This window comes from Mesoplodon densirostris, chromosome 4 (genome assembly GCF_025265405.1).
Source record: "Mesoplodon densirostris isolate mMesDen1 chromosome 4, mMesDen1 primary haplotype, whole genome shotgun sequence".
In the NCBI taxonomy this organism is placed as follows: domain Eukaryota; kingdom Metazoa; phylum Chordata; class Mammalia; order Artiodactyla; family Ziphiidae; genus Mesoplodon; species Mesoplodon densirostris.
Window position 1 is genome coordinate 23,323,995 of NC_082664.1, and position 21,992 is coordinate 23,345,986.

The 21,992-nt window shown below is 38.5% G+C and overlaps 1 protein-coding gene across 1 annotated transcript in view; it reads right to left on the bottom strand.

Moving 5' to 3' along the window:
- TSHR (thyroid stimulating hormone receptor) overlaps positions 1–21,992 on the bottom strand; it is a 163,543-nt gene that overhangs the window by 23,002 nt on the left and 118,549 nt on the right. The window contains exons 8-9 of the mRNA XM_060097966.1: positions 20,265–20,333; positions 3,330–3,407 (exon numbers count right to left, since the gene is read on the bottom strand). Coding sequence (XP_059953949.1) covers positions 3,330–3,407; positions 20,265–20,333 — 147 coding nt within the window. The remainder of the gene's footprint in view (positions 1–3,329; positions 3,408–20,264; positions 20,334–21,992) is intronic.

Sequence of the window (21,992 nt, forward strand, 5' to 3'; positions counted from 1 at the left end):
GTTTCACTACTTTTAGCTACCCTGTTTTGACAAATAAGAAAACTGAGACTTGGGTCTCACAATTAGTGATGGAGCCAAGGATCAACTCCAGGTCTAGCTCCTAATCTAGTTCACTTTTTATAACCTGGCATGCCTCTAGGAAGCAGAACTGGCATCGTCAAGCTGTTGCACATCTGCTCTTAACTTGGTTAGAGAGTCTTGTAAAAAAAAGACTTACCAAAACTATCAAAACAACTTTTAAGCAGCACAAACAAATAGGTAATTTAATTTACCGCTTCCAAAGAAGTAGAAATGGACACTCTCCCATAAGGACAATGTACTATAATATCTTTAAAATGTGACTACTACTTAAATGCCATAGCATTTATGGAAGTGTGATTCAAATATTTATAGTATACTGTATTAATTTCACAAACATTTTTAAGCAAATACTGTGTTTCAGGCACTGTAATATGAACTAGAACTGTAGAAATGAAACAGACATAGCCCCTGCCCTCTAGGAGCTCCTGGAGAGATAGATAGAAACATGTCACTGGTGCCATGAGATGCACAAATAGAGGCGGGGAGTATAAGGGAAGAAATGGTCATCCTTCCCTAAGGAGAGGAGGGCCAAGAATGACTTCAGAAAGATCTTTACTCAAATGTCAAAATGGTAGTAGGTGCTTATCAGACAGATAAGGTTTGCTAGGGTTTTCAAAGCAGTAGGAAGAGCAAGAGTTTAGCATAGCCATATAAGTATGTTGGAATATTAGGGGAGCTGGAAGCTTCAATATGGACGGATGATTGGTCAGGAGTGTATAGAGGGGTGAGAGATAAAGCTGAAGATTATAGCAGGGCTTTGCATGCCACACCAAGGTCTTTATCCTGAGGGGAATGGGAGACCAGCATTGGTTTTTAAGATCCTATTTGCATTTGAACACAAGGAGGTTTGGGGAGGGTAAAATTGAGAAGGTCAAAGATAGAATGCCAGGGGAGATTTGGAGACTCTTGTCATTTAGACTAGTGCTACTCAAAGTGTGGTGACCATTGGCTGTCACCAATTATTGGCTGTCACCATTATGAGTCCTTGATAAAGTAAGAAGCTTGTACTGGAATGTAAGCAACTACTTCACTAAGCACACTGCTTAGTTTGGACAACTTTGCTCTCATAGGAGGACTTTCTCCACGAAGGAAGCTGTGCTTTGAAGTACATTCTGGAGCCAACCTTGTAGTGGACCCACACTTTGAATGTTTCTGGTCTACACTATTGGTCTTCAAATTCTTTCAGTGTCATGTATTTATAAGTAAAAAATGTCTGAGTATGTACTTTAACATATGTATATTTATGAGCTCTATACACATATTACTGTAATACCATGTTATATATTATACATTACAAAACACACTAACCATACATTTAAAAGGATAGGATAAAAACAAATAAGTAATATTTAAAAAAATATTTCACCAAAGTGAAATCAATGTTATTAAATAATACTTTACTAATTATGAAAATTGTCATTTAACACTTTCTGATACTTAAGTTTCAGAGGTCTGCTTCTGGGTCAGTTTATTTTGGTTTTGGTTTAAATGGTTGTCAATTGAAAAAGTTACCTCACAAAAATAGATGGTTCCAAATGGAATAGGGCAGGCTTGGCTGTACTTACTAAATTAAGATTCTCATCTAGCAATCCAATTCAGTAATTAAATACATATTTTTATTGAAATTCATATTCTCAGCTGTCAAGTAGTTTTTGCAAACTAATCTAAAGATGTTTCTTTTTATATTTTATATATATGGATTTTAAACCCACTGCAACTCTTAATTTGAAAGGTTTTAAAACATGTTAAAATTCAATTTCTGATTTTAAAAAAGCAAAATTTTTATGTGACGTTCACTATTTTCATCAGGAAAATTACATAACATGGAAAAGTTTCCAAATACCTGTTTCTAAAGACTCTCTCCAAAGCACACATTTCTTTAGAAGAGCAACAACTTTCCTCATTCATTGGTGAAATATCACCTTTATCTTGAAGGAGCAGTTAAAGATGTCTTTAAAAACTGTCTTCCAGGTTAAAAAAAATATCACAGAAAAGGTCAATACACTTTTTTTCACTTGTCTTTTTATAAAAAGAAAAATGCATAATACTTTTAAGTACTTTGCCATGAGTTAACAATGAACCCCCGTATAGTACAATAGATTTTCAGGGTCACTCTGCCCTCTTATATGGAGCCTGTGTGTTGAGAAAGCAAGGCCATAAACCCACTTAACTGGGTGTATTCAATCTAAAAGTGAAGTGAAATTGTTAAAAGTGAGAGTGAGGATGTAAGTCTTTGAGACTGTGGATCACCAACTGTTCCCTTGGGATGCAATCATTACCTACCTGACACCTGAGGGACAGTGATCATCTATATGTAAAGTATTAGTAGAACTTAATTTGTTTTTTTTTTTTTGACCATGCCACGTGGCTTGCAGGGTCTTATTTCCCCAACCAGGGATCAAACCTGTGCCCTCAGCAGTGAAAGCACAGAGTCCTAACCACTGGACCACCAGGGAATTCCCAATTTTTTCTTATTTTTAAATGGAACCTCTTATGTATGGATGGAAACTTCGTGCCTCCGATGGATTTTCTTGTGCTTCTCCTGGGGGGCTCTGTTCCACTTTGGCAAAGACTGTACTAGATGCTCAAGAACGAAGTTCTAAACTAAGGCAAAACCAAGGAGATGGAGAAGATGGCACTAGAAAAGGCTTGCGGGAGACAGAATCAACAGAACTTCATCATGATTACATGTGGAGGTATAAATCAGAGGAAATGCACAAATAACTTTTTTTCATGCTGTTTTAAAAACTGTTTACATCCCATCTTTTCCAGTGATTGTAAGTTTTCCCAGATATGAATCAAACTGTTTATACTCTTCCTTCTTTGTGCTATGAACCCTCGTACGGTACAATACCATAATGTATTGCATTATGCAATACACATTCATTTCTCAGCAAAGACTATAGTGCCTTCCGCCTATTTGTAGACCTCATATTTCAGAATTTTGCAAACACCAGTTGCTCAAAAATGTCTTTTTTTCCAAAAGAGGGCCTTCATGAATGTCCACACCAAGGTGGCATCAGGCATCAGGATGGCACAGTGGAATCTGGGGTCTTCTGGGTCTCAAAGAACAAGGACTTTCTTCCAAGCAGTAACCTATACAGCTGGGCAGAAAAGTACTAGCAGAAGTCTTTATCCAAGACAACAACATTCCCTCCCCACAGACATCATCAGCTACTCTTCTTAATGGCCCCCTCCCTTCCATTAAAAAAAAAAAAGGCAAATATTCTTTTGTATGTCTTACTCACAGCAAGGTTGGTCCACTGTAAACTCCTCCAAATGTATCTTTGTCAATAGCTGTCAGGTATTTATTCTTGTTCAGGTAACTAGAGAAAGCAAGAGTGAGGATGGATTAGGTGAGGTTAAGCAAATTAACATAAATACCAAAATAAAATGCAAGCATGGTCTCTGTAGCTATTACCTGTTTCTTAGGAATTTGGAAAACACCTTACCTTCTTCCGGCTTAAGCACTCAAACTATTCTAGGTTTCAATTGTGCAAGGTTTATACACATTAATTATGGCAGAAGTCTTTGAAAGCGAACTTGTTTATGATCTAGTTTACATATCTAGATTATATAAAAGTTGTCCAATTCCCTATTTACCTGGCCAATGGTGACTGTATTTTTCAATCTTCTTCAATACCAACTAAATTAAATTTTGTTTCTCAACATTAATCAATATTTACATTTACTTTTGATGACTGGGCTTAAATCAGGTATTCAGTGAAGGTGGCTAGTGGTGATGGGAACTGTCAGAGATTCACATCTTTTATTTGGGGCAGGATTGCCAGATTTAGCAAGTAAAAATACAGGATGCCAAGATAAACAATGAATAATTTTTTAGTTTAAGTATTTCCCATGTAATTTTTGAAACATTCATATACTAAAAGTTATTTGGTGTTTATCTGAAATTCAAATTTAATTGGGTGGCCAGCATTTTCTGTGGCAATCCTATCTGGGGAATGGGGGACAGGTTATACAGATAAGATTACAGAGTATACGTTTCCTGAAGGGCCTTGATGGGCACATTGATCTTTCTGTTTTGAAAACATATTGGGCAGTTGAGGGTAAAATATTTTTGAGCAATTTAAGTCACAAAGTGATTCTGAAACATAAAATACCTCCAAATGGATAAAAGCTTCCAAGCATTTTGAAACTGGCTTTTTCCCCCCTAGTTTTTTTAGAGAACAATGTTATCTAAAAAGAAACAAAGCATTATATATGTGTATATATATATATAGCCATCATATGTGTGTGTGTTTGTGTATAAACTCTCGTTGTTATAAATGATCTCAATTTACACATGTTTAGAATAACTCACTCCTGCATAGACTAGTCAATTTAAGAGTCAGTGAGTGGTCACCTGTTGATGCAAAATGAATGCAGTGGAGACTCAGGAGATCTGCTTAGATACAGATAATGCTTCCATTATTCTGTTTATGGTGTTTGCTCTTCATGATGCAAAATTCTCAAGGGTGATGATTAATAAGAATAGTGTGACACTAGATAAACAACAAGGACTTACTGTATAGCACATGGAACTATTAATATATTCAGTATCTTGTAATAACCTATAATGGAAAAGAATATGAAAAACTATATCTATATATGTGTATAACTGAATCACAGTGCTGCACACCTGAAACTAACACAACATTGCAAATCAACTATACTTCAATTAAAAAAAAAATAGTGTGACATGAGGACTTTGAGTCAGAAGGATTCTTTCTCCAGAGCCCTCACAGAAGAACTTCTCCTTGGTTAGTCATCTCTCTCTCTCTTTCTCTGCATCTCTTGGTGAAATTGAGGAGAGGGAGGCTGGCTTTATTTGTGGCTGAGCCATGAGGAGGCAGCCTCTGTTGCTGTTCAGAAGGCAAAAGCAGGAACAGCACCTCCGTGAGGTCTGCCCTCAACCTCTCCTGGTCCAGCAGCTCTGCTCCTCTCTAGTCCTTTGTAGAGGATGGAACTTAGAATAAGAGAGGGCAGCCCCAGAGCCATAGATGGGTGTTCACTGGAGCAGTTGGAGGAAGAGTTTTACCAACCACCAAGAAGTCTCCCTCTCCTGGGCAGCATGAGGGATTAACCAAATGACAAGTACTACGACTTCACACAATGACATCTCATAAATTGGTATACATTTTGTGATCCTTTACATTTTTTCTCAAATCAAGCTTGAGAACTAACTTAAAGTAGCCACCATCAGTTTTCCTCATTGCATTCTTTGTTTCCTTCATGGCATTATCACAGTCTGTGATTATCTTGTGTATTTGTTTACTTTTTCATCGTCTGTCTCCCAAATCAGAGTTTAAGCTCTCTGTCTTACTCATTGTTGTATCACCAGTGCCAATTTCAGTGCCTCCATAACTATTTACTAAATGAAGGTGTAAATGAATGAATAAAAAACTCAATGCACTTTTCCTCCAAAATAGTGAGGTGAGCTATGCTAAACTTTTACTTTAAGGAAAAAGTAATGGGGAATGGAAGCTAGAAGACTCAGCATATGGTGTGGTGGCCAATTGACTTTTTTGATGGCAGTGACAAGCAACTTGTTTACAAATGCCACAAGGGTATGGTCCAGACATGGCCTCTTCAGGCAATGGCTGGATGGATACCAAGCTTCCAGGGCACTGTTAACTCGAAAATGGAGCAGGTGTATCAATTAACCCTCATATATGTACAAAGATGCAACTAAGATGTTACAGCAGCAAGTCTGTGCCTTCTGGATGAATGGCTATCATGTAAGGCTCTCACTCATAAGCTTCATTCGATCGTTGTTTGACTCTCCTTCAACCGACTGTGTCCACAGCGTTCATGGTCAGTGATAGCCAGAGCAGACAAGAGCTGCCTTGGAGACAAAACACCTGGAGAGAAGATCTTGAGTAGCATGGTTTTGTAAAAAGACAACTAACTCAACTCAAGTGCCACACTGGCTTGTGTCTCTTTTTATATTCTCTGGATCATGCAACTTGCGGATCACATTCTTTTCCCAGACTGCTGAAAATCAAGTAAGGACTGGTGAACTCATCTCAGTTTTTCCTCTTCATCTCTGACTGCTGCAAGTGAAAACCGGCTTGCTCTAATCATTAGAAATGATTGTAAAACTAAATAATTGCTTGTCCAATTCTGCAGTGTTTTCATCTGATATTTAATACACCCCCAAGGATAAGGAGGCTGGTTGATAAGCGTTAGAGTTTACCAGAAATGCTGCAGAAGATTTTAAACTGGGAAAGCCAGCCAGAGTCCAGAAGGGGAGAAGGAGGATGGAGAGAGGGTGCAGCCAACTTGAACGGAGATGAACTGGACTCTTGAGGGAGGCTGCATTCTTCAAAACCAAGAGGGTTGTTTGGGCACTTCATCTCTTAGAAATAATTAGGTGCTTAAAAATGAAACAATCATTCCGCCGTTTAGCAGTTTGGAGGGCGGTCTTATTATCACAAATTATGATAATGCCATGAAGCTTTAACCTTGGGTTCAGATTGCTGATCCTACCTTCTCCTGGAGAGGAGGGGATGGGGATGGGGAAATATATCTGCAGAAGGCTTAATATCCAAGAAGATTGTGCTTCCATCAGCCTCATTTACCATATGATGTTTACTGGGAATGCCAGGTTAGTTAAACTGATTCCTTGACCCGGACTTATCCTGATTGCTCTGGAATCCACATTCTATAAGCCAACTTGAGTAAATCAATCACAAATATTGGTAGACTACATGGGTAACCTACTCCAAACAATGATTATTTTATTGGGAGAGTATGTGTGTGTGATCATCTAAACTATCTCTTTCAAGGACAAGATGAATGTAAACAAAAGAAGAGTAGAAAGTCTCGGAGTCTGCGGTGAAAGGAAAGACTTCTTGAAAGTCTTTCTAAATACAAATACTGCGAAGTGCTTATCAGAAAAGGACTGGTATCTCCTTTAAAAATAGGATAGACACTGCTACATGTGAGTATTCAATGCCTTTTCACTCTTTGGAGTATGTATGCCTCTTTGAGAACCTCTTGGAAGAAATGAAGTTCTTCCGAGAAAAGATATGTCAGATTTTTCATGTGGTGGGTGGGGTGGTGTAGGGAGAGGGGAGTTAAGAAGCCCTGCCCTGATTTAAGTGCCATGTATCTCACAGTTAAGGAAGAACAGTGTGGTCAGAAAAATGAAGATGGTCAGGAATGAGCTGGGGAAGAATATCCAGTTGATGAACCCAGTATGATAGACATAGCTCACATCCTTCCCCATTGGACTCACACTTGGCACACAACAGCCATTCAGTAAAAACATGCTGGATGACTAAATGAAAGTCCAGTTGCTGGGTAACTCCTAGCTCAAGGCACCCTCTATATTATGTTTAAATGAGGACGTGTCAGAGGGAGGAGTATGACACTGTGGTAAGGAAAGTTGTGGTTGCTGCTGAGCTTTGCTCTCTGGGGAGTTTTAGGATACATTTCAGCTCCAAGATAGAATTTGAGCCTGCATTTCCACAATCCCCTTAGGGTAAATGGGCGGGCACCTGTTTAAACTGTGAGACTCTCATGGGAATACTTCTGTGGGAACTGTGTTTCCCTCTCATAGCATCAGTTATTTAGAAAATTAAAGAGAATCCCTGCGCAGACCTCACTGTTCCATAAAAATCCTTTTGGTAGCTGAAATCAGGATACCTGCCTGTAAACAGTAAAAGGTGAGAAAATGCTCAAGGCTGCAACAGGCAGAGGTAAAAACCAGCCTTGGAGCATATCCTACAAGCTGTTCAAATACTTACTCCATGAGAAATAATAGCCTGCATTAATCCTATAATCTTCTCTTCATCTTTTCCCAGTGCTCCAAGCTGCAGTGTTTTGCTTGTAATAAGCTAATGTGTGATGCTAATTAGTACATGAATTGTGTTGACTTCTCTGTTCATAACGATTAGTGTTTCAATATGCTCTTAGCACATCAAAATGGTATTTTTTTCTGCCCAAATGTTTACTGTCAGATGGTAGCTTGTTGCTAGAATTTGACAATACAAAATACAATACAGAGAATTAAATTTTCTGAGATAAGCAACATATCTCCATGCCAGATTGTGTGGAGAGGGTGGAAAAGAGGTTCCAAAGAATGAATGTGTGACTTAACTTGCGACTGAGAGCAGTTCAACTTCTGTTGAGCAAGGGATGCTTGTATTATTATTAATTCCACATCTGAGTGATGACAGTGTGCTTGGTTCCATATGAAATCACAGGACCATGTACTTTCGAGCATCTGCCATAACTTTCATGAACTTTTAATTACCCAACTGCTGCTGAGGCATCAGTGCTTGTTCTCAATGTGGAATTTGTCCAACTTGGCTGCAACCGTGTTCTTCAGTTACACTAAAAAATAGGTCTAAGTGAGGTCAAATCTAATTTCAGTAAATTGACATGAGGCAGATAATGAGGAATAATCATGCTTTTGGATGAGCAATTGTTTAAATTAGAAGTTAAAATATTTGAACATACTTCTGGAGGATTCAACAAATTGCTAACATGCCATGTACAGTCTTTGAACAATATTATGGTAATTATAGAATACTGATATATTTACATTAGTTTTAAATCACAGTTAGTATTGAGGATAGAGGCACTAGCTCCATGTTAAAATCACAAAGTGAATACTATTTTGTTATTACTATGGAAACCTGACCTCTGTTTTCTCCATCTACAGCTCAACCCTTATTTATCTTCCTCTAGTTCCAGGCATCTTTATCATGATTATCATCTTGATTTTACCTTGGATTTATAGGATACCTTTTAATGGAGTGCATAAAGCTAAGAAAAATTTAGTTTCCATCAATCAGGAATCACAAACTTAGGGTAGAACGAATAGATGGAATGTTGTTTTATAACAAGAGCAGAGATTTAAGTTCAGATTTAAAATACTGATTGGATAAAAATATCTTTGTTTTATTTTATGATTGGATCTTAACTTTCAAACGCTAAAATATTTTTGTCCAGATACTTCTTATCTTTATCCCATGTTTGCCATTTAACCTTTACCAGGAATTGGGAGAAATAAACTACATATTTCATCACACAATGGTCATCCTCACTGAACACCTACATCTAGACCAGATGTCCACAAACTATGACCATGTGGTCACATTCTGCCTGTCACCAATTTTTGTAAATAAAATTTTATAGAAATACGGCCATGCTCATTAGTTTATGAGTTGTCTGTGGCTGCTTTCACACTACAACGGCAGAGTTGAGTAGCTGTGACTGAGATCTTATGTCCCATAAAGCCCAAAATATTTGTTATCCGGTGCTTTCCAGAAAAAATTTGCTGATCTCAGATCTAGACTTCTAAAAATCAAGAAACAAATGATTCTCAGTTAAGAAATATTGCCCACATTTGTTAAACCCTTCCAAATTTTACATAAAAATGTCAAGAAAGTATGTGAAAATGGTGCGTTGATTTCTTTCCTGTGTTTCAAGGGATAGTTGTAGTGACTAGAAGAGACTGTATGTAATTCAGGGAATCAGTGAATTAAAATCCATTGTTTTCATCAGAATAACTCTTTCCCATCAGCCAAGCCTCTCACAGAGCCCATGATATGGTCTAAGAAGAAAGTTGGTAGGAAGGTAGAGACCGTTTCCCTACATAATCTTTTCATAGGTTTAACTTCAGAAGACCAGAGGATGATCTGAAAATTTACTGGCTCTTAATATTCTCCATAGCCTGCCTCTTGAATAAACCTTGTTAAATTTACCTGCCTCCGAACAAGGCAGTATATCAAAAGATTCTTCTTGAGTAGCTTTCCCCAAAAAGTGTTCTGTGGAACACCAGTCCAGAAAGGTGCTCCTGGAACCAAGAACTCCCTGAGAAGCTCTGCATACTGTATCCCCCTATTGGATATTAGTAATTCAGATTATTCTATCAAAAGACCCAAGAAGTCCACCTGTATACTTTAACTTTATAAGGTCATGAATAGCTTGTTAAAAAGTAACACTGGTTAATTTACCATGGAAAGAGAGCTTAAGGAACATAGTTTGGGAAATGCCCTCCCCTCCCCTCCCCCAAATTATTCTCTTACAACAAAAGCTAGGGAGAAGTTGGGATAGAAATTATTGTTCCATTGTTATTTTTTTCATTTTTTCAATAAAAATGTCTCTAAACTCCTTTGATATTCTGCAGCTGACTTTATGACCAAAACTGTAAAGTAACAGGCTACTAGATTTACACTGAGATCCACTTAGCAGAACAGTCTGCTGATTACAGAAAATTCACTTTGGAAATCTCTTGAAGTGTCTGTGGAATTCTCTAAACATGACCAAGAGGCCAATTATGAGTAGGCATGAGAAGTTTTGAAGCAAAATGATGAACACACATAGGCTGACTTTAACACCAAATCTTTGAATTTAATAACATTTGATCATGCCAGCCTTTTCATCAAGGTGTCCCTCACTCAGACCTCATTTGGAAGCTGGTTGAGTTGGTGACCTTGCTGCATTGGTTAAAGTCAGGTTCTCCCTGACAAATGACACTGTTGCTTGGTGTGACTATTCTTTGAAACTTCTGGTTGTGCCTTGAATCTTGAGTGACCTCCTTTCTCTCACATGGGTCCACTCTTTCCAGCTACAAGATCTTTTAGCTTCTGCATTTCATGACTTTAAAAGACTAAGAAGTGTAAATATTCTCCTGGGCTAAGAAACAAGTAGCAGTTGCGAGACGAGTTGGGTGTCCAAGCCTTAGTGGTGGCTGGTAAGTCAGCAGTTATGAATCCCAGCAGGGCACAGAGGAGTCTTGAGTCAGGAGATCCACTTTCTGTCTTTGGTTTGGCCACTTGATAGCTCTATCAAATGTAAAAAGCCATATTAAAAAAAAGACCATATGTTCATTTTGGGCTTCATTCCTTTTATGTGTAAAATGTGACTATTAGACAAGAAGAGTGATAACATACACCAGAGCTGTGGTTCTTGACCTTTGCTTTACATTGGACTCATTGGGGAGATATTAAAATTCCCATGCCTTGGCTACCCTCAGACCAATTAATCCAGAATTTCTGGTGGTAAAGCCTAGGCATCAGGGCTTCCGAATCTCTTCAGGTGATTCGAATTTGCAGCCAATACCAAGAACCATGCTCTGCAGACCTTAAATGCTGAATTTTATACTCAAATCTCTGTAAGATAACTGAGAGGGATTGAGGGTGATATCGTCCAATGACTAAATATGGCAGGACAAAGAAGCAAATAATTGAAAGCACAGATCCTCATATTGGGCATTAAAATAATTTGCTTGTGGAAAAACAAAAGTTTTAGAAATGAATTACTCTATATTTGAGGTTGGTTTTGGGTTCTTCTCATCCAGAATTCTGGAAAAGTAATTTGAGTTCAGGCGAATTTGGGTTCAGGTGGACACACTGAATTCAGAAGCCATATTATCAGCTCTGGTCTCCCTGGTTGAAAGTTTCTTCACTGTTCCTACCCCAGCCCTTGCTAATGTGGTTCTCTGTTGCCTTAATGCTAACATCTTGATGACACTGATGTCTAGAACAGAGTGACAATCTTCTGAAATCTTTATACCTTAAGTATTTACAAATTTTCAAACTTATTTTGAGAAGTCCCCACTTCATTCATAGAAAATTTGAATTGAGAAGATCATTTCCTTAAGGGTCATGGCTTTTTAGGAATAAAGAGGAAAACATTTTTTTAAACTCATGTAATATTAAAATTGAATGCTAATAATTCTTTAATGTGATAAATCTAGGGAAAATCATGCTTATGTCACCAAGCAAGGATACTTAGTGTTCAGTTATTTTCAATTTGAAATGCATATTTTGATTTGGGTACATTTCTTCCTAATGTACTTTGACGCTTGATATTGCTGCCTTCAAGTTGACCCCACTAGAATGTGTGTTAAGTGTGAGCAGGGAGCACATTGGTCTTCTTCATCTTTGTATTGCCAGTGGAAAGCACAGTAACAGGATCATTGAAGGTGTTCAATAAATATGCTGAAAAGTAGAGGACAGGCATGGAAGGGGAAAGGGAGCACGTCCAAAGGAGGGCCTCTGGGGTGTGGAGTTCTGGAGTTTGGAGAAAGAGATGGCCACCAGAATCCCGGAAGAATGCCAAAAGAACTCTCTACAAATGTATATAAATAAGTTGAAGAGACCTCCCAGCTCGACGTAATATCAAACGGCAAAAATCTCCCAGAAATCTCTATCTCAACGCCAAGACCCAGCTCCACTCAACAACCAGCAAGCTACAGTGCTGGATACCCTATGCCAAACAACTAACAAGACAGGAACACAATCCCACCCATTAGCAGAGAGGCTGCCTAGAATCATAATAAGGTCACAGACACCCCAAAACACACCACCACACATGGACCTGCCCACCAGAAATACAAAATCCAGCCTCATCCACCAGAACACAGGCACTAGTACCCTCCACCAGGAAGCCTACACAACCCACTGAACCAACCTTAGCCACTGGGGGCAGACACCAAAAACAACGGGAACTATGAACTTGCAGCCTGCAAAAAGGAGACCCCAAACACAGTAAGTTAAGCAAAATGAGAAGACAAAGAAACACAGAGCAGATGAAGGAGCAAGAAAAAAACCCACCAGACCTAACAAATGAAGAGGAAATAGTCTACCTGAAAAGGAATTCAGAATAATGAAAATAAAGATGATCCAAAATCATGGAAATAGAATGGAGAAAATACAACAAACATTTAACAAGGACATAGAAGAACTAAAGAGCAACCAAACAATCATGAACAACAAAATAGATGAAAGTAAAAATTCTCTAGAAGGGATCAATAGCAGAATAACTGCAGCAGAAGAATGGATAAGTGACCTGGAAGATAAAATAGTAGAAATAACTACTGCAGAGCAGAATAAAGAAAAAAGAACGAAAAGAATTGAGGACAGTCTCAGAGACTTTGGGGACAATACTAAACACACCAATGTTTGAATTATAGGGGTTCTAGAAGAAGAAGAGAAAAAGAAAGGGACTGAGAAAATATTTGAAGAGATTATAGTTGAAAACTTCCCTAATATGGGTAAGGAAATAGTTAATCAAGTCCAGGAAGCACCAAGAGTCCCATACAGGATAAATCCAAGGAGAAAGGTGCCAAGAAACATATTAATCAAACTATCAAAAATTAAATACAGGGCTTCCCTGGTTGCGGAGTGGTTGAGAGTCCGCCTGCCAATGCAGGGGACATGGGTTTGTGCCCGGTCCGGGAAGATCCCACATGCCGCGGAGCGGCTAGGCCTGTGAGCCATGACCAAAAGCCTACATGTCCGGAGCTTGTGCTCCACAACAGGAGAGGCCCCAGCAGTGAGAGGCCCGCATACCACACACACAAAAAAATTAAATACAAAGAAAACATATTAAAAGCAGCAAGGGAAAAACAACAAATAACAACGAGGGAATCCCCATAAGGTTAACAGCTTATCTTTCAGCAGAAACTCTGCAAGCCAGAGGGAGTGGCAGGACATATTTAAAGTGATGAAAAGGAAAATCCTACAACCAAGATTACTCTACCCAGCAAGGATCTCATTCAGATTTGATGGAGAAATTAAAACCTTTACAGACAAGCAAAAGCTAAGAGAATTCAGCACCACCAAACCAGCTTTACAACAAATGCTAATGGAACTTTTCTAGGCAGGAAACACTAGAGAAGGAAATGACCTACAATAACAAATGCAAAACAGTTAAGAAAATGCTAATAGGAACATACATATTGATAAATACCTTAAATGTAAATGGATTAAATGCTCCAGCCAAAAGACATAGACTGGCTGAATGGATACAAAAACAAGACCCGTATATGTGCTGTCTACAAGATACCCACTTCAGACCTAGAGACACATTCAGACTGAAAGGGAGGGGATGGAAAAAGATATTCCATGCAAATGGAAATCAAAAGAAAGCTGGAGTAGCAATTCTCATATCAGACAAAATAGACTTTAAAACAAAGACTATTACAAGAGACAGAGAAGGACACTATATAATGATCAAGGGATCGATCCAAGAAGAAGATATAACAATTGTAAATATTTATGCACCCAACATAGGAGCACCTCAATATATAAGGCAAATGCTAACAGCCATAAGAGGGGAAATGGACAGTAACACAATCATAGTAGGGGACTTTAACACCTCACTTTCACCAATGAACAGATCATCCAAAATGAAAATAAATAAGGAAACACAAGCTTTGAATGATGCATTAAACAAGATGGACTTAATGAATATTTACAGGACATTCCATCCAAAAACAACAAAATACACTCTCTTCTCAAGTGCTCATGGAATATTCTCCAGGACAGATCATATCCTGGGTCACAAGTCAAGCCTTGGTAAATTTAAGAAAACTGAAATCGTATCAAGTATCTTTTCTGACCACAATGCTATGATTAGATATCAATTACAGGAAAAAATCTGTAAAAAACACAAACACATGGTGGTTAAACAATACACTACTTAATAAACAAAGGATCACTGAAGAAATCAAAGAGGAAATCAAAAAATACCTAGAAACCGATGACAATGAAAACACGTCAACCCAAAAGCTATGGGATGCAGCAAAAGCAGTTCTAAGAGGGAAGTTTATAGCAATGCAATCCGACCTTAAGAAACAAGAAACATCTCAAATAAACAACCTAACCTTACACCTAAAGCAATTAGAGAAAGAAGAACAAAAACCCCACAAAGTTAGCAGAAGGAAAGAAATCATAAAGATCAGATCAGAAATAAATGAAAAAAAAATGAAGGAAACGATAGCAAATATCAATAAAACTAAAAGCTGGTTCTTTGAGAAGATAAACAAAATTGATAAACCATTAGCCAGACTCATCAAGAAAAAGAGGGAGAAGACTCAAATCAATAGAATTAGAAATGAAAAAGAGGAAGTAACAACTGACACTGCAGAAATACAAAGGATCATGAGAGATTACTACAAGCAACTCTATGACAATAAAATGGACAACCTGGAAGAAATGGACAAATTCTTAGAAATTCACAACCTTCCAAGACTGAACCAGGAAGAAATAGAAAATATGAACAGACCAATCACAAGCACTGAAATTGAAACTGATTAAAAATCTTCCAACAAACAAAAGCCCAGGACCAAATGGCTTCACAGGCAAATTCTATCAAACATTTAGAGAAGAGCTAACACCTATCCTTCTGAAACTCTTCCAAAATATAGCAGAGGGAGGAACAATCCCAAACTCATCTACGAGGCCACCATCACCCTGATACCAAAACCAGATAAAGATGTCACAAAGAAAGAAAACTATAGGCCAATATCACTGATGAACATAGATGCAAAAGTCCTCAATAAAATACTAGCAAACAGAAACCAACAGCACATTAAGAGTATTATACACCATGATCATGTGGGGTTTATCCCAGGAATGCAAGGATTCTTCAATATATGCAAATCAATCAATGTGGAACACCATATTAACAAATTGAAGGAGAAAAAACATATGATCATCTCAACAGATGCAGAGAAAGCTTTTGACAAAATTCAACACTCATTTATGTTAAAACTCTCCAGAAAGTAGGCATAGAGGGAACTTTCCTCATCATCATTAAGGCCATATATGACAAACCCACTGCCAACATCGTCCTCAATGGTGAAAAACTGAAACCATTTCCACTAAGATCAGGAACAAGACAAGGTTGCCCACTCTCACCACTCTTATTCAACATAGTTTTGGAAGTTTTAGCCACAGCAATCAGAGAAGAAAAGGAAATAAAAGGAATCCAAATTGGAAAAGAAGAAGTAAAGCTGTCACTGTTTGCAGATGACATGATACTATACATAGAGAATCCTAAGGATGCTACCAGAAAACTACTAGAGCTAATCAACGAATTTGGTAAAGTAGCAAGATACAAAATTAATACACAGAAATCTCTGGCATTCCTATACACTAATGATGAAAAATCTGAAAGTGAAATTAAGAAAACACTCCTATTAACCACTGCAACAAAAAGAATAAAATACCTAGGAATAAACCTACCTAAGGAGACAAGAGACCTTTATGCAGAAAATTATAAGACACTGATGAAAGAAATTAAAGATGATACAAACAGTGGAAAGATATACCATGTTTTTGGATTGGAAGAATCAACATTGTGAAAATGACTTTACTACCCAAAGCAATTTACAGATTCAGTGCAATCCCTATCAAACTACCAATGGCATTCTTCACAGAACTAGAACAAAAAAAGTTCACAATTTGTATGGAAACACAAAAGACCCCGAATAGCCAAAGCAATCTTTAGAAAGAAAAATGGAGTTGGAGGAATCAGGCTCCCTGACTTCAGACTATACTACAAAGCTACAGTAATCAAGAAGTATGGTACTGGCACAAAAACAGAAATATAGATCAATGGAACAGGATAGAAAGCCCAGAGATAAATCCATGCACATATGGTCACCTTATCTTTGATAAAGGAAGCAAGAATATACAATGGAGAAAAGACAGCCTCTTTACTAAGTGGTGCTGGGAAAAGTGGACAGCTACATGTAAAAGAATGAAATTAGAACACTCCCTAATACCATACACAAAAATAAACTCAAAATGGATTAAAGACCTAAATGTAAGGCCAGACACTATCAAACTCTTAGAGGAAAACAGAGGCAGAACATTCTATGACATAAATCACAGCAAGATCCTTTTTGACCCACCTCCTGGAGAAATGGAAATAAAAACAAAAATAAACAGATGGGACCTAATGAAACTTAAAAGCTTTTGCACAGCAAAGGAAACCATAAACAAGACCAAAAGACAACCCTCAGAATGGGAGAAAATATTTGCAAATGAAGCAACTGACAAAGGATTAATCTCCAAAATTTACATGCAGCTCATGCAGCTCAATATCCAAAAAACAAACAACCCAATCCAAAAATGGGCAGAAGACCTAAATGGACATTTCTCCAAAGAAGATATACAGATTGCCCACAGACACATGTAAGAATGCTCAACATCATTAATCCTTAGAGAAATGGAAATCAAAACTTCAATGCAATATCATTTCACACCAGTCAGAATGGCCATCATCAAAAAATCTAGAAACAATAAATGCTGGAGAGGGTGTGGAGAAAAGGGAACCCTCATACACTGCTGGTGGGAATGTAAATTGATACAGCCACTATGGAGAACAGTATGGAGGTTCCTTAAAAAACAAAAATAGATCTACCATATGACCCGGCAATCCCACTACTGGGCATATACCCTGAGAAAACCATAATTCAAAAAGAGTCATGTACCACAGTGTTCATTGCAGCTCTATTTACAATAGCCAGGAGATGGAAGCAACCTAAGTGTCCATCGACACATGAATGGATAAAGAAGATGTGGCACATATATACAATGGAATATTATTCAGCCATAAAAAGGAATGAAATTGAGTTATTTGTAGTGAGGTGGATGGACTTAGAGTATGTCATACAGAGTGAAGTAAGTTGGAAAGAGAAAAACAAATACCACATGCTAACACATATATGTGGAATGTAAAAAAAAAAAAAAAGGCCATGAAGAACCTAGAGGCAAGACGGGAATAAAGACGCAGACCTCCTAGAGAATGGACTTGAGGACACGGGGAGGGGAAAGGGTAAGCTGGGACAAAGTGAAAGTGGTAATGTATATATGAACATATGTACACTAGCAGGTGTGAAGTTGGTGGCCGGTGGGAAGCAGCCACATAGCACAGGGAGATCAGCTCAGTGCTTTGTGACCAGCTTCAGGGGTGGGATAGGGAGGGTGGGAGGGAGGGAGATGCAAGAGGGAGGAGATATGGGGATATATGTGTATGTATGAGTGATTTGCTTTGTTATAAGGCAGAAGCTAACACACCATTTAAAGCAATTATACTCCAATGAAAACTTTAATAAATAAATAAGTTGAATCCAAGAGGTTCAAGTTATGACAGTGATGGGCATGGAGTGCATACACCTGGGTCCTCCATCTAGGAAGGAATTGTCTATCCAGCTGCTGGGCCTACTGTCAGGAGAAAAGCTTTAGCTATCAGTCCCTGGGATTGCCTCAGCTGCAGAGAATGGTCTCATCTAAGGACACCTATGTTAGGGTAGCTTAAATCTAATGACCAGAGAAGATGGGAGTATAGCTGTCTGGCCATTTTAGTGAAACAGGAAAACTCTAGGCCATATTTAGCTCCAGAGTTCTCTGTCAGGTCAGCCAACTTTTCCTGCTACCCCATCTTGCTTTGCTCTTATACCCTCCCTTCCATATCTGTAGATTTCAGGAGCACTCCTCAGTAAACATCCTGCACACTAAAAAAAGGAAAGAAAATTAAATGTAGGATTGTGTGAGATTTGAATGATAAAGTTAAGATGGAAGTAGGGTCTCTCCAATACTGTAAATAAATTTGATGTATAAGTATTCATGTTACTCTGTTGAGTCTTTTCAGACTTCCCCTATGATTATGTATTTAAACAAATGACTAATATCAACCCAAATGAGCCTACAACTAGGCAATCTAGATATAGGTACTCTGATCTTCACTTAACAAAGACTACTAAGAAACCCAAAAGCCTGGTAAAGAGTGAGACCCCACTTCAAACAGAACTTAGGAAGCCACGCCAAGGTGTAATGACTTTGAACTTACTCACCTATGTTGTGCAGGTAATTTAACTCACCCTGCTCAAGTTGGTCAATGGACCAGCAGTATCAGTGTCACCTGGGAGCTTGTTAGAAATGCAGAATCCTGGGGCTCACCCCAGATCTACTTAATCAGATTCTGCATTTTAACAAGACCCCCCAGATTGTTTATATGCTCAATGAAGTTTGAGAAGCACCGTAGAGCACAACAGATCTAGAACCACAGGCCTTAAGATTTTGCAATGATCGTTTCCAGAATATAAAACAACTATGTATGAAATGTTTAAAGGGGGAAAAAAAGAGATGGAATTACAAAAATGAGCAGGCAAACTTTAAAAGAAGCAAATAGAACTTCTGGAATGGAAAAAATACAATTGTTTAAAAATACTCAATAAACTGTCATAAAACAAATTAACACAAGAATCTATCATTTGTTGCTTCAGCTGACTCTTACGTATGGTAGTTTCTTCTTTTCCTATGTGTCATTTTTGACTGTAAGCACCTATTTGATTGATTTTAAAAATCTGGGTCTGCATTGGGGTTCTTTCCTCTGCAGCGGTTTGTATTTATTTCTGCCAGGAGTCCAGAGGTTCTACTAGTGTGGTCCCACTCCAGCTCTCATCCAGGTTCCCTGGCTTTATCCAGCAGTCTCAGGTTTACATCACTTCTCCACCTTCTCACTGACTGGAGTCTAGTCTCCTGGCACCACTGATGTTGGCAGCTCCCCACAAGGGAAATGCACCCTCTGTAAGCACCCACCATTTTGGTTTCAGCTACTGGTTTGTTAGTTGTTTTATTTTCCTCTCTTGGGGATATGACATAAAACATATTTTTTTCAAAATATATCATCTAGTTCTTTCCTAGTAGAAACAAATTATCTAGTTCACCATACTGTGGAAAGCAGACTCTACTAAAGCTCTTTGTCATTTATTAGCTATTAGGTTAAATCACACACCAGTATGGCTGAACCAGTCTAGCAGCTCTTAGACAAAAAGTATGCTCTGGCATGGACACTGGGGACCACAGAGATCTGATAGAAAAGTACTACAGAGACAGAGACCCATGTTAATCACTATCTTTTTGCCAATATCCTGTTCTAGGCATTATTTATTTGCAGAGGAGGCAAAATCTGGATATGGCTTTTCAGCTATTTCTAACTGAATCAAATATAAACTGACACCTTTCCTGAAAATATGTCAGATAAAATGAAAAGAAAAGCCTTACCTTCTGAATAGCTTTGGACTTTCATTAAAGACACCCCTTTACTTCATGTACATGGTAGATGAACATTTACACACACACACACACACACACACACTCCTACAAGATAATAGAAGGTGACACCATCATTCTCCATTTTATTAAGGATAAAAGCTTTGGGATTTAGAATTGGAGTTAATGTGTGTCCACTAAAGCTGGCTCTTGTCAAGTTCCTTAACATTATCCCCAAGTCTTGGTCATGCTAATTCTGGGGTTGAGGAATGCTCTGGTGGAACCTATCTGTAGCAGAATTCTGACCCACTGAATGGTCCTTCTTGGGGGAGGGAGTGTAGGGCAGGATAGTGGTTTCCGTGGCAACCCTTGACTTACACAGCATCCAGCTTTGTCCCATTGAAAGCATGTCCTTGGATTGAAGTAAAGCCATTGTTGTATAGTTTCCTATAATCAACAGAGAGAGGAGAAATCAGTGACCTATAAGAGGTAGTGCTGGCCCTTCTCTGAGGGTTGCGCTTCATTTCTTCAGTGCCAGAGATGTGCATGAAGGTTCTTAGGCCATACAAGAAAACTTTACAGTACGTCTTATTTGGGACATGGAATAGTGTTTTCCAGTTTGAATCCCCATTCTCCAGTCTTAGCTCCTAGAGCTTTAAGCTGTTTCCCAGAAGCAGATTCACTTTAATGAGGAAAGATTTGCAATCATTAAGGATTTTTTAAAAAATGTTCTACATATACTCAAAAAACTGGGGTTTCAGGAAATAGTTAACCCAATGTCAATAATGGAGGAATAAGTGCAGTTTCTCAAGATGAGTACTTTAAAAGATATTATTCAGCTGAATGCATAGGTTTTATATTTTTCTCTTTAAAATGTTGTTTCACATTTATAGTCATATTTTTAATCCTCAGGGTGTATCATACATTAAATGCTTAATTAAATGGTTTTGGACTGAATCAAATTGAACTTCAAAAACAAATCTAAGAAAATAGATAGACCATGGCCTTTTGGGGAAGTTTTAATGTTTTAACTTGTTGCTATGTTTCTGCAACTAATTAATTCATACAGTGATTCCAAGGGCTTCACTGAAGCATTATCTCTTCTATTTCCTAGTCAGGGTATTGAGATATGGAGGTGATTTGCCAAAGCCGCACTGATGCACAGCTGTCGGGAATCAGGATTTCTGAACTCAAAAGCAATTCTTCCCACCCACCAAAAGGACACATCCTTTCTGCTGGAAAAGGAGCTCCGGCCATGGGAACTCTGGTCTACACAGGGGTGCATGGGTGTTCCTGGGGGCTGCTAGCATGAGAAAAGAGAAGGCTGCCATGTCCATAATCAGGCACAGTGAGTGGCGACTGTAGGGGAACTCTGAAAACTACTGCAGTGCCTCCTGTGAACTCTGGTAACACAGTAAGAAGCACACAGGAGACTCCAAACTTGGAATCAGACCTGGCTCTGTCACTTCATAGTGGGTGACCCTGAGAACTTCTCAACCTCAATTATCCACAGTTTTCCTTGTCTGTAAAAATATGATAAAATAATACCTAATCAAACGGTTACTGGGAGGATAAAACAGCTATACATTTAACAAGTAAGGTGTGGACACTTATGAGACAACCATGTTAAAATGAATACCTCCAAACTTGGATTTATCTTATGTAGTTGTGAAGAACTAAGAGGCAATCCTTGTTTGTGTTTTGTTTTTTGGGGTTTTTTTGCAGTACGCAGGCCTCTCACTGTTGTGGCCTCTCCTGTTGTGGAGCACAGGCTCCGGACGCGCAGGCCCAGCGGCCATGGCTCACGGGCCCAGCCGCTCCGCAGCATGTGGGATCTTCCCTGACCAGGGCATGAACCCATGTCCCCTGCATCAGCAGGCGGACTCTCAACCACTGCGCCACCAGGGAAGCCCTGTTTTTTGTTTTGTTTAAAATAATTACACAATGAGTTTAATTCCTGCTACTAAGGTGTCCTGGGGGAGGACTGCAATGCACAGGGACGTTAAGCACAGAGGCTGAGAAAGCTCTATAGGTAAGTTAATTTTTTCTGAACTAGAGTTCATTAATGAAGAGGTGAGAATTGTACATTTGGCATTTCTATTTTCC